The sequence below is a fragment of the Saccopteryx bilineata genome, chromosome 2 (genome assembly GCF_036850765.1).
Source record: "Saccopteryx bilineata isolate mSacBil1 chromosome 2, mSacBil1_pri_phased_curated, whole genome shotgun sequence".
Taxonomy (NCBI): Eukaryota; Metazoa; Chordata; class Mammalia; order Chiroptera; family Emballonuridae; genus Saccopteryx; species Saccopteryx bilineata.
In genome coordinates, this window is record NC_089491.1 from 50409532 (window position 1) to 50434302 (window position 24771).

Below are 24771 nucleotides of genomic sequence, written 5' to 3' on the forward strand. Positions count from 1 at the left end.
CTTGGCTGCTTCTCCTCTCCTCCACGTGGCCTATATCTGCTCTCCTTTCTCTGCTATCCCCTCTAATGCTAATCTCAGGAACCGAGAGAGCAAGCTCCCACTTTATAGTGTAGAAATCAAAACCTTTAATCCAATATACAAACAAGGAAGTCTCTGATACAAAGTCACTTATCTGAGGCATGATGGGATTCCTCACGAGAGTGCACCACCCCACATCATGCAATCAGTTAAGGGTGTGGGGAAAAGCTTAATCTTAAAACTAAGCCTTAAGCTATAACCACTCTGCCTGTTTACAGTCTGTCCCCACACCCAATGCAGACTATAAGCGAGCAAATATATATATCATATTTAAAAACTTATTTGACCAAAAGTACTATATTTGGAGATTTCCCCCTAAAGGTACAGTAGCAAAAGTGCAGCGTGTAGCCTGTGCCTTGACCAAGTAGATATTAAATGGGACTTCCTATCTTCCTGGGGAGTCTTTGGGTTTTTTTCCTAAGTAATTGGTAACGTCCTTCTCCTGATCCCTGCACAATGTTACTGTTCAGGTCTGGCCCACATGCAACTGAACAAGCCCATCCATCAGCAGGTATCTTGGCTCCCTGTAAAGAAAAGGGCAGTTTTTATTTGCTTTGGGCAAGCTACACCACGAGACACCAAGCAAAAGGGTGTCTCACATCTTCGGAATGCAGTTTGAGAAATACATATGGAACAAACTTAAGATGTAGTCCAACCATGGGTCTTACGGATTTGTGTTAAAAGAAAGCCTGGGATATGTCAGACGTACTACAAAGGAGGCCTTTTACTGAATTCCAGTTTTTATGTATTATTTAAATTCCCTATAACAAAATGACTTTAAACTTTTTAAAAATTAGCTTTATCTATATGGCTTATTATATAATTAAAATGGTGTTTATAATGATTTTTAGATAGAGGCATAGATTTATAAGACTCTCTGAAATTATTAAAGCCTCAGACTAGTTCATAATGATGAAGAAAGAATACAGTTAGAAAACAAAATCACAACATGTATTCTGACCCCAAGTCAATCCCATAATTTTAAAATCAGTACTGTAGTTTAAACAAAGATAGGGAAAGAGACTTTTCATCCATTGCTGGTAAGAATATAAATTGCTACCGACTTTCTACAGAACATTTTAGCACTATATACCAAAGCCTTTAAAAGTGCATGTTCCCTGGGCCAATAATTCTACTCTGTTAAATTTATTCTAGAGACATGGAGGTACACACAAAAATTTGTATACCAGGATTGTTCATTGCAGCATCGTTCATGATAAATGTAAATGTAATTATATACACATAAATATATAAAAATACATATATAAATATATAAATACATATATATTATATATATATATAATATGTATATTTCTGGAAGTCTGCCAAAAGACTATAACATGGGTTGCTCATGGGGAGGTGAGAGGTTGGTAGGCCGTGGGAGAGAGACTGACTTCTTTTGTAAAATTTTGTTGTATTTGAGCATTTTACCCTATGTCTGTATAATAAAAAAAAATTACATACCAGTATGTATTTTGTTATTTTAATTTATAAGTAATTTTGTGTCTGTTCATCTGAATAGAAAGGATACCTAACAAAAAACTGTAAAGAAGAACAAGGCTTATCTTTGGGTGGTAGGATTATGGATAACATTCATTCTCTCCTACATGCTTTTCTGTATTTTCTGCAATCCCCCCACTACCCCTGCCACCTGAACATTCACCATTGAAGGAAAAAAATTTTAATTAATGAGGGGAAAAGGGAAATAAAAGAATATCTAAAGGTCTGATGGGACAATGGTTGGGGGACAAAGCCAGCTCGGTTCTGGTGAGCCCTGAGATTAGTACCGGCCCTGTGTTAAGCAGAAGAGGCCGTACTTCCCAGGGGGAGTAGGTAATTATGGCTCCATTATCTACCTACTGGCTGAGGCCAGCACATATGTAATTAGTTTTATTACTATAACTCAGTTATTCTCAATCTTGCCCGGTTATTGGGATACCTGGAGGCATTAAAAAGAAACCCAAATCTAAAAATATTTTATTTTTTATTTTTTTCATTTTTCTGAAGCTGGAAACAGGGAGATACAGTCAGACAGACTCCCGCATGCGCCCGACCGGGATCCACCCTGCACGCCCACCAGGGGCGAGGCTCTGCCCACCAGGGGGCGATGCTCTGCCCATCCTGGGCGTCGCCATGTTGCGACCAGAGCCACTCTAGCGCCTGAGGCAGAGGCCACAGAGCCATCCCCAGCGCCCGGGCCATCTTTGCTCCAATGGAGCCTTGGTTGCGGGAGGGGAAGAGAGAGACAGAGAGGAAAGCTCGGCGGAGGGGTGGAGAAGCAAATGGGCGCTTCTCCTGTGTGCCCTGGCCGGGAATCGAACCCGGGTCCTCCGCACGCTAGGCCGACGCTCTACCGCTGAGCCAACCGGCCAGGGCCAAATCTAAAAATATAACCAGCCACACTCCAGACCAATTAAATCCAAATATTTGTGGTGAGAATCCAGCACCTACTATTAGTTAAATTCTCCCAGGTGATTTTAATGTGCAGCCAAGAGTCACAACCATACTTTACCCTGGGGCTCTGATCTAGTTGAAAATGCAAATAGTCCTGTTAGGGTGCTGGGACTTATTATCAGGATGTTATGGGCTTCTTGAGAATAGGTAAAAAATTAAAGGAACACATTGACCCTTCCCAAAAAGATGAAAAGTTGTGAGACCAATAAAGCTGGAGTCCCCCCTGGGACTTGTTTAATTTAAAGACAGGGGAAATCAGGAATAAAAACCAAAATGAGAAAACCCAAGTTCTCATATTGCTTTTGCCTTGTGTGGCTGCAGAACCGGAATCAATTTTTCGACTCTCTAGGTATGACCCTGATGGAAAATGTGCCAGTTGGATCAGCTAGGAGGTGTTGAAAGTGGCCTGAAGGCAGAGGAAAGAGGAGGAAGTGTGGCGTCCATGTCAGTCCACCTCATCAGCATACCTGCAACTTTTATAGACAGGCTTTTGAGGACACTTTATTTTTTAAGAAATGTCCTGGATTTACAAGAAATACCTTGGGTCACGTGGCTTCTTAAGTCTCTTTATTCAATAGTCTTTGCTTCTTAATGTAAGCCAAATAGTGAGCTGAAAATATATAATATGCACTTTCCTCATCATTTTGGGGATTTGATTTTCCTGATAGCGTGGGTCTTTGGAGAGGCTGTGGAAACTGCTGCTCAGTGTAGACAATCATTTTAATCCAGTTCTTTTGTTCCAGTTCCACAGGGAGAAATCTTGTATATTTTTAAGTTGTAATGAATAAATAATCGTCCACAGCACATTCGTTTTCTAGAGTGAAACATTCTCCACTTGTATGCCAAGTCCTGTACAACCTCTCCACCAGGGCCAGAATAGGGGAAGGTGAGTGAGGCATTTGCTTTATGTGCAAACTTTGAGGGAGCACCAGGCACCTTAGTAATCAAGATAAATAATATGTTAAGGCAATTAAAAAATAAATTATGCAAAACCCAATGAAAAGCAAATTATCAAATTTTTAAATAAAGGGAAATTAATAGTTTTGTGTGGAGCCATATAGGCGCCTAAGGCAAAAAAATAGTTGTGCCTCACGACTCCCTATTCCAGGCCCCATTTTTTTTTTGTTGTATTTTTCTGAAGTTGGAAACGGGGAGGCAGTCAGACAGACTCCCGCATGCGCCCGACTGGGATCCACCCGGCACGCCCACCAGGGGGGGGTGCTCTGCCCATCCGGGGCATCGCTCTGTTGCAACCAGAGCCATTCTAGTGCCTGAGGCAGAGGCCACAGAGCCATTCTCAGTGCCCAGGCCAACTTTGCTCCAATGGAGCCTTGGCTGCGGGAGGGGAAGAGAGAGACAGAGAGGAAAGAGAGGGGGAGAGGTGGAGAAGCAGATGGGCACTTCTCCTGTGTGCCCTGGCCGGGAATCAAACCCAGGACTCCTGCACGCCAGGCCAACGCTCTACCACTGAGCCAGCAGGCCAGGGCCTCCAGGCCCCATTTTATGTTCCAAAGTTCCCACCCCAAATCTGGTTCTTAAGAATTTGTATAAGGATGAAAAGAAGGGAGAACATTGACAAATTTAAAAGAGGTCTTTGGAAATGTTTGTGGCTCAAATAGACTGTTGTACGCCTACGAGAGAGGAAAGGAAAGAAAAAATAAAATAAAATGAGAGATACCATTATACCTAATTTTGTGGTTAAGAAGAGATATTTTATACTCCTTTTTAAATTGAAAAGCTATTAACTCTCTTAATCTTGATAAAATTTGGAATGGCAGATTGAAAAATTTATAAGGATAGTAACCAATTGAAAGGTTAATAATAAGACAATTTTAATCATTGAGAAGGCAGCACAACAGATATATTAATTACTTATGTATTTTTCATCAACATGTGCTGTTTCATTAATTTATCACACACTGAGCAATTAACTTTGACTATATATTGAGTCATGATCTCAAATATATAACATGCATATTATTTGAAATGAAGTTGTGTCAGGAATATCATCTTACCTATAAAGTTTATTCTGGTGGAATTAATACATGTTTCTAGCTGGGTTTTGAACAAAAATGTTTCATCCCCAGCTTTCTTTTTTTATTTTATTTATTTATTTTTTTTCAGAGACAGAGAGTGAGTCAGAGAGAGGGATAGACAGGAACAGAGAGAGATGAGAAGCATCAATCATTAGTTTTTCATTGTGCGTTGCAACACCTTAGTTGTTCATTGATTGCTTTCTCATATGTGCCTTGACCACAGGCCTTCAGCAAACCGAGTAACCCCTTTCTGGAGCCAGCGATCTTGGGTTCAAGCTGGTGGGCTTTTTTGCTCAAACCAGATGAGCCCGCACTCAAGCTGGTGACCTTGGGGGTCTCGAACCTGGGTCCTCTGCATCCCAGTCCGACGCTTTATCCACTGCGCCACTGCCTGGTCAGGCCCCAGCTTTCTTGATATCCTAGTGATGGCTAATTTTCCTTGGTGAACTCACTTGAGGCAAAAATTTGAAGCATGGGACCAAGGAATGTTTTAGAAAGGGAGCCAATTTGGTGGATACCATCTGTCAGGAAAGAGGGAAAAGAAGCACACTGCCATGTATGACCTCTTTGATTGGAGGATCTCATTTTCATTCATTCAAATATGTTTATTAAGCCTTTACTACATCCCAGGCACTATTCTAAGTGCTGGATTTAGGAGTGAACAAAACAGACCCAAAACTCTGCTCTTATTGAGCTTTACATGAGAAAATTAAAGGGAGATAAATATAATGAGATAAATGATTATTTGATTTAGAAACATGGAAACAAAGAATGGAAAAGAAATCAGTTGCAACTACCTAATTAATTCTAAAATCTAATCTTCGTCCAGCTAATTGCCTCAGAGTGACCACCTGGAATGCTCACAGGTATATCATGTTACTAAATGAGAAGTGTAAGTTGGTCCAGGTCTTACAGCAATGGAGAGTGAATCAGGTGGGGGGAATGGTTGTCAGGTGGGCATATATACCTGGTATTGTGAGATCGTGACAGTAACTGAAATCCCAATTTCTTTGTGACTCTCTCTCTCTTTTTGTCACACATTCAGAGAGAGGGACAGATAGGGACAGAGAGAGACAGGAAGGAAGAGAGATGAGAAGCATTAATTCTTTGTTGTGGCACCTTAGTTGTTCATTGATTGCTTTCTCATATGTGCCTTGACCAGAGGACCACAGCAGACCGAGTGACCACTTGCTCAAGTCAGCGACCTTAGGCTCAAGCTGGTGAGCCTTGCTTAAGCCAGATGAGCCTGTGCTCAAGCTGGTGATCTTGGGGTTTTTGGCGACCTTGGGGTTTTGAACCTGGGTCCTCTGTGTCCCAGTCTGGCGCTCTATCCACTGCACCACAACCTGGTCAGGAGTGAGTCTCTTAATGTTTAAGTTCTAACAGCGAATTCAAAATTTTCAATAGCACCATTGAGTCAAGAGAAACACTTCTGTAGGCCAAAGACCACCAATTTTCACACTTGGTCTTAGGCAGAATCCAGCAAAGGCAGGGAGTCTTGAAGGGCAGGTGGCTCCAACTTATAGTAACTTCAGGGCAGGAAGGAAACTCTTATACTAGCTAAGTTATCCTTGATCCTTTGGATGCAGGAAGGATTTAGATCATAATTTGAGGTGACCTGATACTTCATATCTGATTTAGCACAAATGCATTCATTTGTTCATTCATTCATTCATATTCATTGGTAGCTGAAACACTGGTCTACTTCATTGAAAATTGTTCCCATGTGGCCAGCCTTTTAGGACCTTTCAGTCAGGTGGCACTTGGATGGCCTTTACACTGAGTCCTATGCTTCCTGTGAAAATGCTGACCTTGCATAAGCACTAAATAGGTAAATTTGACTAGTCAGAGGCTCATCTGGATTAATTTCTGAGGGTAATAGAGGAAAGATGTCATTGAGGTACGCTAGACATACTAGTTATGTTTAGAATTACAGTTTGGTGGCTTTGCAGTGTGGGTATTTTCTGTTTCAGAAGAAGGTGTTCTGTTTCATGCCTGGTTTTTCATCTCCACATGTTGACCCTAAAACCCCCTTTTTGAAGAATCATCTTTCTGTTGTCATGAAAACTGTCCTCTAGGTGGTGCCATTTGCAGCTCTCTGAGTTTACCTGGGCCTGCTAGGCCTGCCATCACCACCAGGAAGGCCACTTTATTCTTTGGCCAGACAGCTGTGCCAGCAAGCTCTGCAAAGAGCAGTTCTTTCCCAGCTCTTGTAGGATTTGCAATGCTTCAGGCTGACTTCTAATTGGTCTTTCAGGTTACAGTCATGTGCTTATTCATACTCCTTCTGGTTGCTCTGAAAGGTGGCCTGGATAAACTGCTCCTTCTGAACTCTTAGCAATCCGCTCTCTATCCTGTACAATAGCAGCAAGTGCTTCTCATTCCTCATTATTGTTTATTCTTTTAAGTATGTGGACTGTCTGCCCAAATAAACTATTAAGCCTTTAAGGACTTCACAAGTCACAGGTTTCTAGCACAGTGCACTGCCTGAGACAGGCAGTCACGAGTGTGTTTGTGGTTGATGGAGGTTCTGCTACCTGTTTGTTTATTCATCACTTATTATCTGTTCTAGGATAGGCACTCTTTTAGTTGTCCTGAAAACATTTATGAAAAACAAGTACTCTCAAGCAGCTCCTAATCAAGAGAGAGAGAGAGAGAGAGAGAGAGAGAGAAAATAGATGACTGCAGTGATGCAGTGTGGTATATGTGTGACACAGCCCTGCTAAGTGACACGGGGAACAGGAGCCATACAGGCTTTTCCTTTCCCAGGAGCTCCTTTTATATGAGTGTGACCTTTTCACTCTTTGATTCAAGAATCACTCTTAGTGACTAATCTATGCCTTTGACTGCTTTTCTTTTCCAGATCCCAAAGGACAAGGTAATAAGATCATGGAAATAGCTATCCAGCTCAGGAGACCACAGAAGAAGTGACAGTCTTCTCATGTTCCTCTGGCGTTCAATGCTCCAGCTTCTAAGGCTTTCTCGAATTCTCAAAATGGTTTATCACCTCACTGTCTGTTTGGGGTTATATGGAATGACTGACTTACTTTTTAGTAATATAGATACATATTTATTGAATACCAATTCATTCTTTAAGATGCACCCAAATGTCTTCTTTCCTGTGATGTCTTCTCCAGTTCTCCAGAACAGAATGAATTATTCTTTCCTTTTTATATCTTTAGATTGTTACTTCTATCCTGATTTTAATACAAATGGATTTCATTTTGTCTTTTGTTATAGCTGTTCACAGCCACATATCTCCCTATATACCTATTTAGGGCAAGGACATATTGTATTCATCTTAGTATATCTCTCTTCCTGCACTTTCACCTTATTTACACATCAGAAGCAAAAGACAGATAAGTGTTTGTTGATTTAATGAACTAGGACTTTGTAATATCCATGTTTAGTTGCATATTTTAAAGAGTATTTGCCTCTGGAATATGGTCAACAACTTCAGTAGTTTCTACATGGATTTTGTTTGCTTGATTTATTTGTATGCATATTTGCTTGGCAAATGCTTTCCAGATATATATGCAAAGATTTCTGGATAGATCTCAGCCCAGCCAGACTGGGAATTTTCTTTTCCTGTTTCCTTCTGGACACCATAATGGCTTTATCACTTGTAGAGCTTTGGTTTTCCTTACTTCCTGATTTCTTCCCAACATTTGAAAGAACATTCTATTATTGATTTGTTTTAGCCATTCCAGTATCTACTAAATGCCAAAGAATGTCCTTATGCTGGGGACTCAGGGGTAACAAAACAGACTTTGATTGTATTTCAGTGTATTGAAACAGTTTAACTTATTTCATCAAAAAATAGATCAATTCAGTTAAACTGGGAGGTTGATGGCACAGTCTGAGAGACATACTAAAAAATCTCAGAGGATCCTTCACTAGGAAACCCAAACACTTGAAGTTTCCTAACGGTCATTTGATTTTCTGGTGTTTTCTATGTCTCTGAAACCCATTTATATACATATATTAGAGGATGCAAACTTATAATTCAGTTTTCCCCCTGAATGTATGCACATTGAATTCAATCTTTCCTTTCATTAGTCATTTAATTTTAAATTTTAATATCACAGCAAGTGTAGAGGCTTTCTGGAGCCATTTACATAAAGGGAGTGAAGTTTGTCCTTTCTGCTCTCCTGCCCAAGTGAAATGTAATCATTTTCTAGATTAAATATCCTTTCAAAAAGGAAGCTTAAAATATAGATCTTATGTCTCCATAACTTGTTTGATCTAAATCCTGGCAGAGAGAGAGAGAGAGAGAGAGAGAGAAAGAGAGTGAGTGTGTGTCAAGGGGCGGTGGTAATGGCAAACGAAAGAAGGTAGTCACACATACACCTGTCATCTAAGAACCCTATGTAGGTTCTTGACCTGTAAGCGATAGTACAGGCATGACCTTACTTTACACTCCAGATCAGCAGGTTGCACCAAAGACATCTCAAAGAAAACATGAAATGTGAAAAAGGGATTTTTTTAATAAAGTAAAATTTACTTTCAATATCCCAACTTCCATTAAGGTAGGATGCAATATGAGTTTTACCTCTTCTAGCTATTTGACCAAATAAAATGCGAATGACCAAGGAGATTCGGGTTGTGTGTGTCATTTTTTCAGTCCTGTATCACAGCAAAATATGCTAACAACAATTTTAAGTAAACTTCCCCAGTCAAAAGTGGAAAAACAAAATACTAGAATAAAATTTTGCTGGGCCATCTTGGTTTTCCCATTTATCTATTTTACTCTGTTTCTTTTCTTTGACATTAGTTTGCATTTTCTCAGCAGTCATCCATAATTCAATCTCCATCCAGAAGGGTAAATTCTATTGTTTGGCTGTTAAAACATCCTGTGCCTTTTCAAAACCAAGAGAGCGCCTTAAAACAAAGTAAAACAAAACAACAACAAAATCCACACCCAAACCAACCTCCACGGCATGAAAAGTTGGAAGCTGTCAGGAAGCTCTTGGAAACTTGGGCAGCTTCACTTTTCTGCTCAGGACTTAGATTTCTATGTCCAGTAACTTTGTAAACAGTTTTGCCTATTAATCCTCTCGTTCCCCGCAACCTGTGATAATTGCTTTTCTTCCTCACTCACACTCGACGATTGCGTGTATCTTATTTTCTACGACTAAACTAGGGTCAGAGGTGAGGCGAGATACTTGGTAACTGCACGGCGTTTTAGAAATAGGAAAGGGAACTGAGGAGTGGCTCCGCAAGCAGGTCGGCGCTGCCCTGGGACTCGCGGGGCTGGTGGGCTGAAAGGCAGGCAGAGGCCGCCATATTCCTGCATTACCACTCCCGGGCAGCCCGGCGGCAGCGGCAGGTTGGCTGCGGCCCCGGCTGCGCCTCGGCGACCCGGCCCCGCCCCCCTCCGGGGGCGGCCGTGACCGCTGCGCCCGCAGGCCCCGCAGACGGTTCCGAGCGGGAGGCGCCCGCAGAGCCCAAGGGGCCGACCCAGCCTGGGTGCAGCGCGGGCGAGGCTAGAGCCGCACCGGGAGGCGCGCGCAGCGGCTGCGAGCCCAGGAGAGCCTTCCAGGAGCGGCGGGGCGGCACCGCCTCCCAGCTCCCTCCTCCCGCGCCCGATCCCTCCTCCTCTTCCACCTCCTTCTCCTCCTTCTCCTCCTCCTCCTCCACCTCCTCCTCTCGCCGCCTCCCTCCCGGATCTGTGCTCCAGTTCAGAGAAAGAAGAAAATGTGTGTGTGTGGCGAGGGGGAGGGCGAGCACTGAGCAGCCGCTCCGCGCCAGGCAATCGGGGCCGGGGGTGGGCGCCTGACGGAGGCGGAGGCAGAGGAGCGCGCGGCGGCCGGCGGGCAGTGGGCACGGGCAGGGCCGAAGGCGCCCGGCAGCCGTGTCAGGCGGCGGCGAACAGCGGGCGCGCCGGGCGCGGGGAGCCGTCGGCGGCTGCTCTCTGCGGAGACGCCCCGGTGGATGTGCTCTCGCCGCCCGGCACAGGGCTTAGGGGAGTCTCGGCGGCGACGGGGGCGGCGGCGGCGCGGGGGGCGAGGCGGGCCACCCGTTGCCGGGGAAGGAAGCTTGGGCGCCTGAGCGAGGCCGGGCGCGGCGTTACCCCCGAAAAAGCGCCCGCGGCCGCCTCCCGCGCCCTCCTCGGTCCTGCCCGCGGCCCCAGCCGTTCGTTCCTGCCGCACCCCCGGCCCACCTGGTGGCCTCGTCCCCGGCCGCGGCTTCCGCGGCGGTTCCCGGAGCTCGTCCCGGACTCGCGCCCGGGCGGCAGGGGCTCGGCGGCCACCGCTGCCTCGGGGGAGCGAGGGCGGGAGGGTGTGTGTGCGCGCGTGTGAGGAGGGGGTGCCGGCGGGGCTGCAGCGGAGGCACTTTGGAAGAATGACTCTGGAGTCCATCATGGCGTGCTGCCTGAGCGAGGAGGCCAAGGAAGCTCGGCGGATCAACGACGAGATCGAGCGGCAGCTCCGCAGGGACAAGCGGGACGCCCGCCGGGAGCTCAAGCTGCTGCTGCTCGGTGAGTGTCGCCCTAGCAGTTGCTGCGGGCCTCCCGCCGGGCCTCGGCGCCCCCTACCCGCCACCCCCTTTCCCGCCACTCCTGGTCTCCCGGGGCAGCTGCCCCCAGTGCCCCCGCCCCCGGGAGCCCGCGCCTGGTCATTACCCTTCCCTGGCGCGCCCCCGGGCGCTACCCGCACCCGTTCGGGCGCGCGCGCGCGCGCGCACGCACACACACACACACACACACACACACACACTCACACACGCAGAGGGCTCGGGCTGCCCTGCACAAACACATGCACGCACGCACAAGCAGAGGGGCCTTGGCCTCTGCCTTTGAGTATCCCTGAGGGCTATGCATTTGGGCTGTGCCTTTATCTGCTGTTCATCAGCTAAATGGCAGATCCTTTGGTGCGGGGCAGGTGCGGGGGGTGGGAAGGTGGGCAGAGGGGTTGAACTTCCAGTGTGGTGGCCGCGGCGCCCCGTGGGGTGGTGGAGTGTGGAAGTGTGTGTATGTATGGCGGGGGACCCGGGGGTGCGAACGGAGCCAGGGCACGTTGGGATGGCATGCGACTGGGTGGCCTGTGTGCATCCATTATCAGTGCATTCTGAGGTCCGGAGGGAATGGTGAAACAGTGGACAGACTCGCGACTGGATTCTCCAAGGAGTGATGAGGAAGGAGTTGGCCCCCCATGAAAGGAGGCTTTTATATTCGGGGGGCGGGGAGGCAAACCCAGTTGTGTCATGCAAGTACTGTCCCCTAGCCACCTGACCACCGAAAGGAGGGACCCCCGAAGAGTTTCTTGACCAGTGGATGATGACAGGCGTGTTTCTCGTCTGCATCATTCCTTCCAAATTAAGATGAGGGATAGGGGAGCGCTGTGTTGACAGCGATGGTATCTTTTGTTTAATGAGGCAACCCAGATGTAGGCCTGAATTCACAATAGTTATTACTGAAAACCAGTGCAGCCTCTCAGTTATTCTCATGGAAACAAATAGAAACCTTTTGTTTAAAACGGACAGCATTTTAATATCTTTGGAATCTGGGCTAGAAGGAAAACGGGAAGTGTACAGCAAAAATTTCCCTTTAATCTCTTAAGAAAACAACTCAACATTCTTTCTTAACACTAAGTTAGCAAGAAAATGCTGGTTCTCAATTTGGAATTCTAGAGATTATTATCTCTGAGAGAATGTTCAGAATCAACGATTGGGGTTCACATACAAGCCAGGGCGACATAACTCTGAACTATTGTGGTTGGAAGAGCAAACAGCTTTGCAGTACAAGGCCTGACAAATGCCTGCACTTGTGTCCTGGATATCTGCTTGTATAATAAATATGTTTCTCATACATTTCTGAAAGAAAATAGTGTATTGTCAACTCAGATTTGAGAACCATGCCCTTTCTTATCTTGAGCATTCCATCTCCTGGTTCAAGGAACTAATTGCTTTTTGGACTGAACTGCTTATGTGCTGGATGGTTTACAACCAGGAACAAAATATGATCAGGAATAGTTACAAATGGTTAATAATCAGGAATAGTTACAAATGGTTAATTCACATGCCATGCTTTATGTCTTCATTGTGAAACCAGATTAAATAAATGTGTACATGTTTATAAAAAAGGCAAAATGCTGGATAGAAGAATGGGCTTTAGAAAATGAAGCCAGGGGTGGGGAAATGGAATGGGAAAAATGAAGATCTTTTTAAAATTTTAATTTTCATTTTAGGCTACTGCTGATCCTGAAAACATGTAGTTGAATGTTTTCTGAATTCTTATGGTTGAAAAGAAAATAGGGCAAGAAAAATGTATAGGATGTTTATGTGCAGGATTAAGGGAAAAGGCATGTATTTTAGAGAGACTTGAGAACAGTTTTCTCTTTCCCTGTTTACAGCCTTGACTGTGCATTGGGCGTTTGAGGTCGTTCAAGCCAGTCCTGTTGCCTGAATGTGACAGCTCTGGGTTCCTACCAGCTCAGAATTAGAGCCAGGAGGGTTTGTCTGTCTGAGGGCCTAGGTTTCAGGGTCTGGGAGGACTTTTGGGGATATACACACATGGATGCTTAATTACATAGTGTATATTTGAGTAACATACTGTACTTTAAAGAATGAACATGGAGATAGGAAAATAATTAAAGTAAAACAATTTTACTGCTGAAGTGTTGGTAGTGTGGAGAATTTTTTTGAACTTTTATTAGATATTTGAGTAGAGTTTAACACAACCCCATCCCAGCCCCTAAATAAGGCCTGTTAGAAGTGGTAGAAAAATATGACTTTCATTTATCACTTGCAATTATTAGTAAAGTTACATCTTTCTGTCAGAAATATGATGTCTAGACATCATGTAAGATTTGCTGCAGCTTCATGTTGTAGGTATGCTGCTTTTTAAACATAACTTCCATAATACCTACATTATTTATATAGTAAATGCTATATTCTAAATGTTATTTTGCATGTGTGTGTGGGCACGTGATTGATTTCATGATTTTTTTTTCAGTCCAGGAGAGAAATGATGGTTGATTTGAGCAAGGGATGGTATTGGGGAGGGGTTTCCTTTGAGGAACTCCTGACCTCCTCTTTCATGAGTCTTTCCATTTCTTCTTTTATGATACCTATTCAAAGAAGGTTATAGGATGTGTTGTTTCACAGTGTAAAGAGTCACCAATATTTTTAATTATTGAGGAATCAGACTTATATTTACATAAAATTCCTGACACGATTTTAATAGAAGTTGATTTATTTGGCAGAAGACCCTTGTGTTTATTCACATAAATATTTATTTTACATATTAATGATATCGTGAAATTAGAAGGGAACATAGTTGGTTACTTGCGTAGATGAAAGGATGGAAGTAAAATTTGGCTGTTTTGATTTATATCCAGCAAGTATGCCAGTGTGTTCCAAATTTGGCAGTACTTACATGTTTTTATTCTTTTTAAAAAATAAACCCAGAAACCTACCACCATAAAATATCATATTTAATTCTGAATTCTTGTTTTCCTTTATTCATTCTTTAAATTTATTTTTATTACTGTTTATTTTCTTTGACATGCTTGAAAACTTTGTATTCTACACATCTATGCAAGGGAATACTTGTTTAAAATTTTTATATACCTTCCAGGTATAAAGTATGTGTATTTCCTTTAATTGATTAATATTCATAAATATAAAATAAATATTGCTATTGGTACATGGGCCACACTATATAACATGTCTTTAAGAAGTGGCTTTGAATGTCTGCTTCTAGTCAGATATTCATGTTGAAGTTTTTCCCCATTCCGTGAAGATACATTTTTTCCTATTTATCTGTTCTAATTTTACTTTTTTTTTTTTTTTTTTTTTACAGGGATAGAGAGAGAGTCAGAGAGAGGGATAGACAGGGACAGACAGAAAGGAACGGAGAGAGATGAGAAGCATCAATCATCAGTTTTTCATTGCCACACCCTAGTTGTTCATTGATTGCTTTCTTATATGTGCCTTGACCACGGGCCTTCAGCAGACGGAGTAACCCCTGGCTCAAGCCAGCGACCTTGGGTCCAAGCTGGTGAGCTTTGCTCAAACCAGATGAGCCCGCGCTCAAGCTGGTGACCTCGGGGTCTCGAACCTGGGTCCTCCGCATCCCAGTCCGACGCTCTATCCACTGCGCCACTGCCTGGTCAGGCTGATTTTACATGTTTTTGAAATCTGCATTCTTCAGATCTTAATCTTCAAATAGAAAGGATTACCAAACCTTTTTATTTGTTGGATTACACCTTTTGAAAATAGTTAGCTCAGTCTTAGATGGGAGAATATATGTTTTTGATCTAACTAAATTACATGTGTGATGGTAGATTTTCTTCCTCTTCTAGATTGGATGCTTATGAAGGTAGGGATTGTATCTGTATTGGTCACAATGAAATCCCAGTTTCAGGCACAATTTCTAACTTATAGAATGCTCTCAATAAGTATTTGTTGAATGGGTAAATATATTTATGACCCTCCTGATAGAAATCGGGAACATAAAATAACGAAAGAACTGTTGAGATATAGGGATATGTAATGGTTTTGATCTGTGGTAGATAAATTATGATCTTTTTAAAATAATTTTATGTAACTCTTTGAACCAGTTGAATACAAATGTATTCCAGGATAGGAAGTTTTAATGTAAAATGTAACATCACTTATCAAACCAGTGCTTTACAGTTCTGTGCTGGGTGCATTTGGGAATGATAATAGTCATGCTTTCAGTATGAAAGTTTAAAGGAAAAATAAAACAGAAACCATTCCATGTCTTGATTACTTTTTATCACGTAGAAGCTAGTTTAACTCTGTCATCTTTTTGACGTAAGCTTTTCTCTGTGGTCGACTCATCAGGGGACAGGTGGCGACTGAACAGGTTTTTGAGATGTACTTATCAATTACAGGAGGAGAACCACAATGATTGAATACAAAGTTTTTGGAATTGCAGGTAGAACATTTTATTTATTTATTTTTAAAGACTTTACTTATTCATTTTAGAGAAGCAAGAAAAGGGGGAGAAAGGGAGAGGAACAGGAAGCACCAACTCCCATATGTGCCTTGACTGGGTGAGCCCAGGGTCTCGAGCAGGTGACCTCAGTGTTCCAGGTCGACACCTTATCCATTGCACCACCACAGGTAGGGCACGCAGGTAGAACATTTTAAATATGATAGTTATGCATTTGTACTGAAAACTGTACAGAGCAAGAAGGGGCAGAGAAGGCTGGGAATGCTTGGGCAAATTTAGGCTGAGGGGAGAGTTTATTCACACAGTTCTGGATAAAAACACCCTCCCTGCTACCCCTTTGTAGAGTTCACTGGAGGAGGAAGACTGAGGATGTTGATTGCTGCCAGAGGTTAGCGGCTGTCTAGGGTGGCTACCCAGAACCACAGAATGAATGCACCCCTCTAAGCGGCCCTAATAACGGCGTCTCCCTGGAAATAGCAAAATATGGTGTTTATGGGGCTGCTTTAAGACCTAGCGGTTTTATTTTTTGCTGCCTTTGAGCTTTCAAGTGTTGAAGATGTTTCTAAATGTCAGGATTTATTTGGACTCATTTCCTCTTTTCTTTTTTTTTTTTGAAAAAAGTACTTATAGTTTATATTTGAAGACTGAAGTGGGAGCATCCTTCATACAAATCAGAACCATAGCTGACTTATAACAAAGCCTTTCAGAGTAAGAATTTTGCATTGTACCATGTGACTTCATTGTCTGGAGCTGCCATATTAACTGTCAATCCTGTGCTTATTGTTATTTCTTTATGTGGGAACCTTGGCACAAACTAAACCTACTGAACAGTGAAATTATCTGGTGTATATCTCTTCAAATATTTTTATGTAAGTTTAGAAAGGAGAACCGGAAGAATAATTTAGTAGCCATTTTGTTTACTACAAATAAATTTGATAGCCTCTTTTTCATTGAAGAAGAAACCCAGCTGCACTTTATAAGGATGACTTATGTTCAATTTTTAGAGATGCTTATTAAATGTAGTTATTACTTTTATTGCAGATGAATTTTTAAGAACCTGAACAGTTTTTGCAGTTGGGAGGCTGCATTGCTATTGCTAAACTTAGCAGAAAAAAGGAACCACTTTTTCTTCAGGATCCAGGCAAACTTATACTTGAAATGAAAGGAAGGTGATTTCCGAAAGATGATTTTATTCCCACATTTATATTAATTTTTCTTTAAGGGAAGGTTTTTCACTCTGTCCATATTAATGGAAATGTTGGCTGGGCATTGTAGAGGAAAAGTAGGAAGCTCAAATGGTACGTCTTGGAAGAGAGAGAAGCCATTTTAAGTTTAGGATTGCTTTCTCCCAAGAACAGGGAGGGAATCCATTTCTTCCCAACTCCCTTTAAGTCTTAGGTTGAGGGGAATACAGGTATTTGCGGAAACAGATTTCAAGTCTAATTTCCCAGTTGGAGGGGAGGGCAGCAACATTTTCAAAAGGACACTTTTATCATGGTTTTTAAAGGAATGTTAAGATCTTTGTAGAGGCCCTGGCCGGTTGGCTCAGCGGTAGAGCGTCGGCCTAGCGTGCGGAGGACCCGGGTTCGATTTCTGGCCAGGGCACACAGGAGAAGCGCCCATTTGCTTCTCCACCCCTCCGCCGCGCTTTCCTCTCTGTCTCTCTCTTCCCCTCCCGCAGCCAAGGCTCCATTGGAGCAAAGATGGCCCGGGCGCTGGGGATGGCTCTGTGGCCTCTGCCTCAGGCGCTAGAGTGGCTCTGGTCGCAACATGGCGACGCCCAGGATGGGCAGAGCATCGCCCCCTGGTGGGCAGAGCCTCGCCCCTGGTGGGCGTGCCGGGTGGATCCCGGTTGGGCGCATGCGGGAGTCTGTCTGACTGTCTCTCCCTGTTTCCAGCTTCAGAAAAATGGAAAAAAAAAAAAAAAAAAAAAAAAAAAAAATCCTTGTAGCATTAATCCTAGGGACATGTGAAATAGCAATAGAAGGTAAAATGTGTGGTTGTTGATAATTAAATCTGTGGCAATAACTGACTATAGTAAACAGTGAATGTTTTCTCTTGTTCTGTGAATGGAGAAACATTAAAGAAAGAGCTAGTATTGGGCCCAAACTCTATTTTGTGTGAACAGCTGTTACTAATAAAATTATAGGAAGTTGTTTGACAGTCACCTTTGATTTGCTGCATTACTGAAATGTAAAAATCTGTCTGATTTCTCAGCTAACATGCTGTAAATAGAAAATAAAAAGGACCTAAACGTGCTGTTGGAAGTGAGTTCATAAATCCTAGGTGATCGTGAATCTGGACTCTACAAACAAAAGCACTCATCCCTGTTGTGATGCTGAGAACCAAAGGTTGAATTTTCTAAATAGCTCTGTGGTTGACCTTTAGACCTAGTCATAATTTTGGAAATCAATGCTGAATATTTTATTAAAAACCTGTAATATTCAACTTTAAGAACAAAATGAGTATTATTTAAAAAAACTTCCTGAAGAGATTTCAAATTTATTTATTCAGCAGACACTTGCCCCTTACTGGAAAGTAAACATTTCCTCTATTTTTTTAAAATCAGAAATAAGATTTAAATAAGAAATCTTTGAAATAAGTAAGAACAGCTGCGTACAGAATGCTGGTCAAATGAACAAATATTAAGCACCTATTATGCACAAGATCATGTGCTAGATGAGACACTCCTTATTTCTTACTTGCCAACAGGAAAGGCTACAAGCACTTTTCACATTTCTTATTGTTTGACAGTTGACGCCCTCGGACTGACATGTCCTTCTGAGTATTATTATCCTTCCTGGTTTTTGCTTTTCTATTGGCTCTTAATACAAAGAAAAAGACAAAATAGTCTGAAGGCCATGATAGAAGATTTCCGGGGATTACACAACTGGGGAAAGCAGATGATCTTGAGAATTTGAACTCCTGAGTTATATATGTGTTATTTCCTTGGAGTGTATCACTGTTTTTCCTTTTAACTATGAGAACTTGTTAATGACCACTTGCTCTGCCTTTCTGACTAGATTGGTAGCTCCATGAGGCAAAGGTAGTGGCTCTTGTTTCTTTGTATCTCAATGTAGCACAATGCCTGGCTGGATTTACAAATACTCTGTTGTCAGTAATGGGGGGCAAATGGGCATAGGAGGGTAGGGGCAGGTGGGCAGCTGGATTCCCAAAAGAAAGTAGAGCAGCTGGAAGAAGTGAATTTAAACTTCTTGTTTTCCTCTAATGGATGTCATTCATATGTTCTCCATTTGCCACGTCTGTTGGCTGTTTTGTGGGCCACCTGGGGCACAGTAAAAGGAATTCTGTTTTAAAGATGAAATAGAAATCCTCTTTTTATCCATGCTGGCTTCTCATTCATCTCCAGCAAGAGTGATTCATTTGAACATTATTATATTGTTTCGGGTTGAAAAGCCAGTAGTGTTTATCAAGCAGTTTGAATGGAAATTGTTGCACACACAAGTTCTTTGAAATTTGAAAATTCCATGCACGTTTGTTACAAAATTAATCTTGGATTGTGAGCAATTTGATTGCTTTAGAAAAAAAATAGTTGTTTCAAGGAACTATGCAATGGATTGTACAGTTAGGAACTAGGATGTTATTTAGTGCCATTATATTCCTGACACCTTATAGATGGGAACAATAATTGATTCACAAATTAAAGAAAAAAGAATTGGAGTGAGACTTTTTGTCTCTGTTGCAGGAAGTGAATAGTGATGTTTAGAAACACACATGTCTATTTCTAAGAGATAGACTGGTGTTTTTCCCTTGGGAGAACCAAAATCATGAATTAATCGCCTCTTCCAGAATTTGACTTTTTTTCTGATCACCATAACTTGCTAAAAAAAAAAAATAGACTTTTTCCTTTGCTTCTTTTTTATGTTTTAAAAACGTTTTTTTTTTATCTCTTTTATTTTTGTTTCTTTTTTACGTTTTCTTTTGCTGAAGAGGCAACAGGGTCATAGATGGTATCTTCCACATATTTCCTGGTAACTGTAGCTGACTAGTTGTTTCTAGAGAGAAATGTTTCAGTGTCTTTACCCACCCCGTTATTCAGTCTTCTCTTTAATGCAACCCCCCCCCCCAAAAAAAAAACCCTCTCTATGTTAGTATTATGCACCCATTTACTCTCTCACCGCAGCTTCCTTAAATGCTAGGAAGTGTTCCTTGGATTATCTGAGGTACATATTGCTTTAAGATTTAGAGAACTTCCAAGTTGATGCTTCTTTTAAACATCAGGTGGCTGAGCTGGTGGTAAGAGAGGAAGTTGGAGGCTTTAATACATGAAAAGAAAGACACTTATGAATGTGTTTTGGTTGGATGATTAACTTTTTTTAGCAACACTTTGAACTGCAAAACAAAGTATGTTGTCATTGAATAAAATGTAAAATTCTCCTTTCTTTTCTGTAGGGCAGAGACTTGAGACTGTTGCTGATTACCAGCAGAGATTTAGTGATCCAGTGCTAGATAATCTATGGTGGGCATGATTACCTGCAGAGAGTTAGAACCAGTACAGTACTAGATAATCTATGTGGGCCACTGGGTTTCAAAATAGGATGCAGTATATTTGCTAGAAGGGGAGAAAGTGCTGAAGGCCTGTGTTGAGTAATAATGCGGGTTCCTCATTTAAGGATTTGAAAGTCCCCCTCTCAGTGACTTAAGAGCCTTAAAACATCTAATTGCATTTCCATACTGATCGTTAGGGAGGAAGACATCTGCAGGGGGCCATTGCTGTTTGTTATACCCTGTCAGTCTGAGGAAGTTTTTTGCTTTGTTTTTTTTAATGTAAAGATACAATGATATTTTCTTGCCATGTGAATTGATATTTTAGGACCTAGGCTTTTCAGAGCTTCTGCATTATAGCTTTTTTCTTCTTTGTCTGTAGATGGCAAAGGCAGTTTTTCTCTTGTCCTAAAGAGCTGACCCATTTCCTGTAACTTGTTCTAATAATACAGAATGACTTTAATTCTCATTCCCACTTTACCCTTAAAAGAATGCCAGGGTAGTTGTTAAATGTTCAGCTTTCTCGTCACTGTTGTAATATAGTTATTTTAAAAATTTGTAAATCATGCAAAAACAGTGGCAGACATGCTTTGTGAAAGTTTATTCAAATAAATGATTATATATTCCTTACAGCTCTGCATAGCGGTTTAGGTGTGTAGATTTTCCCTAAAACCTGTACTGAAAGGCAGTCAAGTACATCTGCCCTTCCTTTGTAATGTGAGGTGTTTAGTTAATTCTTTTGTTTCTGTAGAAACTTGCGGAATGAAGAGGTTGGACTGTATCTAAGGGCCATTTGAACTTTGGAACTTTCTCTGCTTCCCCTCTGCAGCTTTGCCCATCTTGGCCAATTTCTGCACAAACTCACCCCTAAACGGGGGGCTTGAGCCCCAGCCCTCTCCTGAAGTATTGGGATGTCCAAGGAGGCATTGCCAGGGCTGGTGGGCTCTTCCTGACCTCCCTCTCACTGTTCTCTGTCCCTTTGGGAATAAGTCCGGTGCCCTGCAGGCAGCTCCCAGCGCCCTGGCGAAGAGCTGTGAGCAGAGCTGGGTGAGGAGCAGGCACCAGCGAGTCTGTCCAGAGTTGCCCCTCCTGCCGCCTGGCATGCTACTGATAGTTTCACTGCCTTCACAGGGAATGGTATCAAACGCCTCCTGTTGTATCAGCATGGGTCTCTTGCTTCCTGCAGGAAGGGCAGCATCCTGGGAGGCACAGACGTGGAGCCTGAGAAGCTCAGTGTTCCAGTGCTGCCCGCTCAGGTCTGGGGGTCTTCTTAGGTACCCTTGGGCAGCTACCTGTGTGTGACTCACCACTACTTTTTATTTTTTATTTTGATTGATTGATTGATTTGCTTCATTGGGCTTTAAGAAAAGATTTACATTTGTTCACAAAGAATCTCTGCTGCCCTGGCTATTTCTTTCTTTTTCTTTTCTTTTTTTTTTTTTCAGAGAGAGAGTCAGAGAGAGGGATAGATAGGGACAGACAGACAGGACCTGAGGGAGATGAGAAGCATCAATCATTAGTTTTTCATTGTGACACCTTAGTTGTTAATTGATTGCTTTCTCATATGTGCCTTGACTGCGGGCCTTCAGCAGACTGAGTAACCCCTTGCTTCAGCCAGCGACCTTGGGTCCAAGCTGGTGAGCTTCTGCTCAAACCAGATGAGCCCGCGCTCAGGCTGGCAACCTTGGGGTCTTGAACCTGGTCCTTCCGATCCCAGTCCGACGCCCTATCCACTGCGCCACCACCTGGTCAGGCATGCCCCGGCTATTTCTGCCAGAAGCAGTGAGAGCAGGTTGGCCATTTGGACCTGTGCACTGTGAGTGCCTCGCGCCTCTTATTGGAACACATCTGGGGACTGCTTTGTATCTGGAGCCAGTAGGACCCTTTTCCAGGGCCTTCTGGGAAAGAGTTAAAATTCAGCCTTGGATGGACAATTTGTGTCCATTTCTTCTCTAATTATTGTGCACATATATTTTTTCCTCGGGACTTTCATTAAAACCAGAAAAACAGATAATGGTAAACATGTACATACCATGAAGTAAGGAATTTTCTTTTTTTGTTGTTTGCAAATCTATATCTGTATTTATGTCTGTGTCTGGATATTTTTTTGCCGCAGCCTCTGAACTGCCCTCAGTTGTCAGGGCCGTGGTCAGAGAAACTTGAAGCAAGCAACCTCCTGTGTCTCCAGTTCATTTTGGAGAAGGGGCTTTATGACCAAAGAAAGAACAGCTGGGCTGTCACCCTGCTCTTTCAGAAAGAGCTACACTGTGACAAGACCCAGTTTACTGGAGGTGCCAGGCAGGTTTTGGCACTCTTCGACCCCTGCTTTGCTCCTGGCACATGGCCTTGTCATTATCTTCTCAGCTGCAGGCTCACTTGCCATGATTGGGATTTGGAGCTGGACAGGTGCGGGGGGAAAAGGAGAATAGGCTCAGGCCAAGGAGAGTCATGGGGATGGAGTGGGGCTGGGCAGAGCAGAGGGCGCGTTCCAGCAGAGTGTGCAGCCAGGTCTGCGCCAGGCTCTGGAGGGAAGGAGAGGGGAGGAAAGGAGTGGCCCTCTGCGCCTTGGCTTGGTGTCTTTGATCAGGAAGAGCCAGGCCGATGCAGCTTCCTCTCGTGAGCGCCGCTGCCCTCCCGCCTCTCTGTATCATCGTCACATCTCCCCTGCCCTTCCTCTCCTTCCTCTCCCAGACTGTGGGCTGGGAGATGAGCCCAGGAGAAGCCTGGGCTGTCAGGGAGTCCTGTTGCGTGCACTCTCCCGTCCGTTCGCTTCTGGAGGTGGTTATTAGGTAGACAAAGCCCAGTTATATCAAGCAGTGTCCTGAAAAAATCCAATCACATATTAAAAAGAAAACTTATAACATGACCGTGTTTATTTCTTTTCCCTCCTGTCAGCTCTTTAAGGTGATAGAAATGTATCTGTTACTGGCTTGAGAATGAGGCTAATTTATGATAGGTTATTAGAATGTCTCTGGAGAGATCCTTGGCTAGGAGGTGTGCTTATACCTGACTGGCTTTCTCCTACTATAGAGCACTTTTCAGTTGCCCAAGGAAGTGAGTGCAGGGGTCTTCTGGTTACAACAGTCTGCAGACACACAATGTTTCAAGTTTATGACGCTCACTCCCATAAAAACTTTAAAAATCGGGACTGGAGTGTTTCGGTCTACGCCATTAGCATCGTACTCACGGACTACGTGGGCCAGCTACAGTATGGTTGCGTGCGCTGGAAGAATGCGCAGTAACACGGCACATGAATGAGGGAGTTGGCACACTCGCTTTTTGTCATTTTTTTCTGTTACTACAGTGCAGTGTACAATATAATATATTTATGTCCTTTTCCTTTTTCTGTGGCTTAGTGGTGTTTTTATGTTATGTTCTAGATTATGATTTTACAACTGTGTGAGGACAGGTAAATGACTTAGGCTACAGTGTGTTTCGACTTACACCAAAGTTTGGGTTACGTCACTGTCGTAGGAACTGGAACTGTGTTGTAACTGGAGGATCCCCTATAGTATTATGGGATATTCTTGCCAAGTGGAGCCATACCCAGGTGGGAATTTGTAGTACAGGCATACTCTGGAGGTATTGTGTGTTTGGGTCCAGGCCGCCGCAGTAAGGGAGTTTTGCTGGCGGAGTGTCTTGCCTTCAGTTTGAAAAAAAAAAAGCAACATCTATGTGAAGCGCAATCAAGCAAAGCACAATAAAATGAGGTATGCCTGTTTAGAAGTGGTAATCATTTTAGCCCTGGCCGGTTGGCTCAGCGGTAGAGCGTCGGCCTAGCGTGCGGAGGACCCGGGTTCGATTCCCGGCCAGGGCACACAGGAGAAGCGCCCATTTGCTTCTCCACCCCCCCCTCCTTCCTCTCTGTCTCTCTCTTCCCCTCCTGCAGCCAAGGCTCCATTGGAGCAAGGATGGCCCGGGCGCTGGGGATGGCTCTGTGGCCTATACCTCAGGCGCTAGAGTGGCTCTGGTCGCAACATGGCGACGCCCAGGATGGGCAGAGCATCGCCCCCTGGTGGGCAGAGCGTAGCCCCTGGTGGGCGTGCCGGGTGGATCCCGGTCGGGCGCATGCGGGAGTCTGTCTGACTGTCTCTCCCTGTTTCCAGCTTCAGAAAGAAAGAAAGAAAAAAAAAAAAAGTGGTAATCATTTTCAGCTGAGAAGGGCCCCTGAGTACTGGTGTGTTCACTTATGAGCTACTGACTTTTTGCGCTATCACACTCAAGCCCAGGGAGTGGACTTTTCTCTTAGATTATTCAAGGTACCCAAAGCCTACCTCTAGCTGTGAATCACATTCAAAATGGACTGCATTTGTCCATGATAGAATTGACCTAAGAAGATTTCTTGACTCATAATGTAGGCAAATATATTTTGAATAATTGGAGAGCAAAGATAGGGAGTACTGAAACAGAAGAAACTAAATCAATCTCTATTTTTATTCCCACACACTTCCTAATGGGCCCAGAACTAATGAATTACCAAAACATTGGCTGCTCTTGGAGCCAAGCTTGGCTCAGACGGATTCTGGAGATGCAAGGGCATTGATTTGTTCAAGGCCTAACAAATGAGATGTCCTGTAAACATTCTAGTTTCTCCTGTTATTCGTTAGGTCACCAAAGGAGTTATCTAGAGCAGATTAGAAGTACCTCAGAAATGTTAGGCACATAATGCATCTTACACTATAATGGTGAGTCCCACAAGTTTCCCATCTTCTGTGAGAAATGATACCTAACCTGAATATTGCTTGATCAGTTTTGGGTAAATAATTTATATTT

General features: G+C 43.3%; 1 protein-coding gene across 1 annotated transcript in view; it reads left to right on the top strand.

The window, feature by feature from the left end:
- The first annotated feature begins 10913 nt into the window (after positions 1-10913).
- The window catches only part of LOC136324327 (guanine nucleotide-binding protein G(q) subunit alpha), a 314246-nt gene continuing 300388 nt past the window's right edge, over positions 10914-24771 (top strand). The window contains exon 1 of the mRNA XM_066257045.1: positions 10914-11049. Coding sequence (XP_066113142.1) covers positions 10914-11049 — 136 coding nt within the window. The remainder of the gene's footprint in view (positions 11050-24771) is intronic.